Source organism: Meleagris gallopavo, unplaced genomic scaffold (genome assembly GCF_000146605.3).
Source record: "Meleagris gallopavo isolate NT-WF06-2002-E0010 breed Aviagen turkey brand Nicholas breeding stock unplaced genomic scaffold, Turkey_5.1 ChrUn_random_7180001856728, whole genome shotgun sequence".
Classification (NCBI taxonomy): Eukaryota; Metazoa; Chordata; class Aves; order Galliformes; family Phasianidae; genus Meleagris; species Meleagris gallopavo.
The window spans coordinates 3846-5055 of record NW_011122891.1 but is presented as its reverse complement, the minus strand read 5'-3'; the positions used below and the strand labels follow the sequence as shown (position 1 = coordinate 5055).

Sequence of the window (1210 nt, the reverse complement as noted above, 5' to 3'; positions counted from 1 at the left end):
AGGGAGGGCAACCCCAAGGGCGGGCAACCCCAAGGGCGGGCAACCCCACAGAGGAGCACCCACAGCTCCTGGAGAACGAGGGACCCCCACCCCTGGGGACGCGCAGTGGGAGGACGGAGCGGCGGCCGCGGCGCCGTGGCTTTGCTCACCTGCTCCTGCTGCAAAGCTTTCACGAAGGCGTTCTTCAGCCTGTTGGTGTGCTCTGCCTTCAGAGCCTTCTTCTGGTTGGACGTCATGCACTGCTCGCAGAGGATCTTCCCGTTCTTCTCCTGCTTCCAGTGCGGGGTGAAGTCGGTGCGGCACTGAGCGCAGACGAAGGGCTCCACGCGCAGGAAGGACGCGCAGCTCTTCCCTGCAGCACAGCGGGGGCTCACAGTGCTCACGGCGCAGGGGCGCACGGAGGGCACTGAGCCCACGCTGCTGCCCCCCGATTGCTCCCCCGTCTCCCTTCTGCAGGGGCTGCTGCCCCAAAAACGCCCCGTGGGATTCACGGAATCCAATTTGCTCCTTTCTGTCACCGGTGACTCGTCCGGTTCCCATGGAAACGGGTGGCAGAGCCCCAAATTGGGGCGAGGTGCTCACAAACAGCCACGGGGAGGGGACACAAGTGAGGCACGGAGCCCAGCGCGCACAGCCGTGGGGCTCGGAGGGTTTTGCATGTGGGCTCCCCCAGCATTTGGGCTCAGCAGATCCCTGTGCCTCCTGCCGGGCGGGTTGCACCGGCTGCAGAGCTCCAGGGCACAGCTGGGGCTGCATGCATGCAGCACTGCAGGGCTGGGAGCTGCAGGGGGGAGGAACGGCTGTTTGTGAGGGTGGGTGGCGACAGGACGAGGGGAACGGTGTTAAAGTGAGCCAGGGAGGTTTGGGTTGGATGTGAGGAGGAAGTTTTTCCCCCAGAGGTGGGGAGGCAGTGGAACAGGTTGCCCAAGGAGGCTGTGGATCCCCCATCCCTGCAGGCATTCGAGGCCAGGCTGGATGTGGCTCTGGGCAGCCTGGGCTGCTGGTTGGTGACCTGCACACAGCAGGGGTTGGAACTGATGGCCATCGTGGTCCTTTGCAACCCAGGCCGTTCTATGAGCCTATGATTCTATGAGTCAATGATTCCATGGGTCCTTATGGCACCCTATAGATCCCTGTGGCACCCTGTGGGTCCTTATGGCATCCTATGGATCCCTATGGCACCCTGTGGTTCTCAGGGCAGCCTGGGCTG

General features: G+C 63.6%; 1 protein-coding gene across 1 annotated transcript in view; it reads right to left on the bottom strand.

Moving 5' to 3' along the window:
• Nucleotides 1-12: 12 nt before the first annotated feature.
• Nucleotides 13-1210, bottom strand: part of GATAD2B (GATA zinc finger domain containing 2B) — a gene marked incomplete at both ends in the record, with an annotated part of 5040 nt that continues 3842 nt past the window's right edge. The window contains one exon of the mRNA XM_019611062.1: nt 13-579. Within this exon, the coding sequence (XP_019466607.1) occupies nt 13-579 (567 nt within the window). The remainder of the gene's footprint in view (nt 580-1210) is intronic.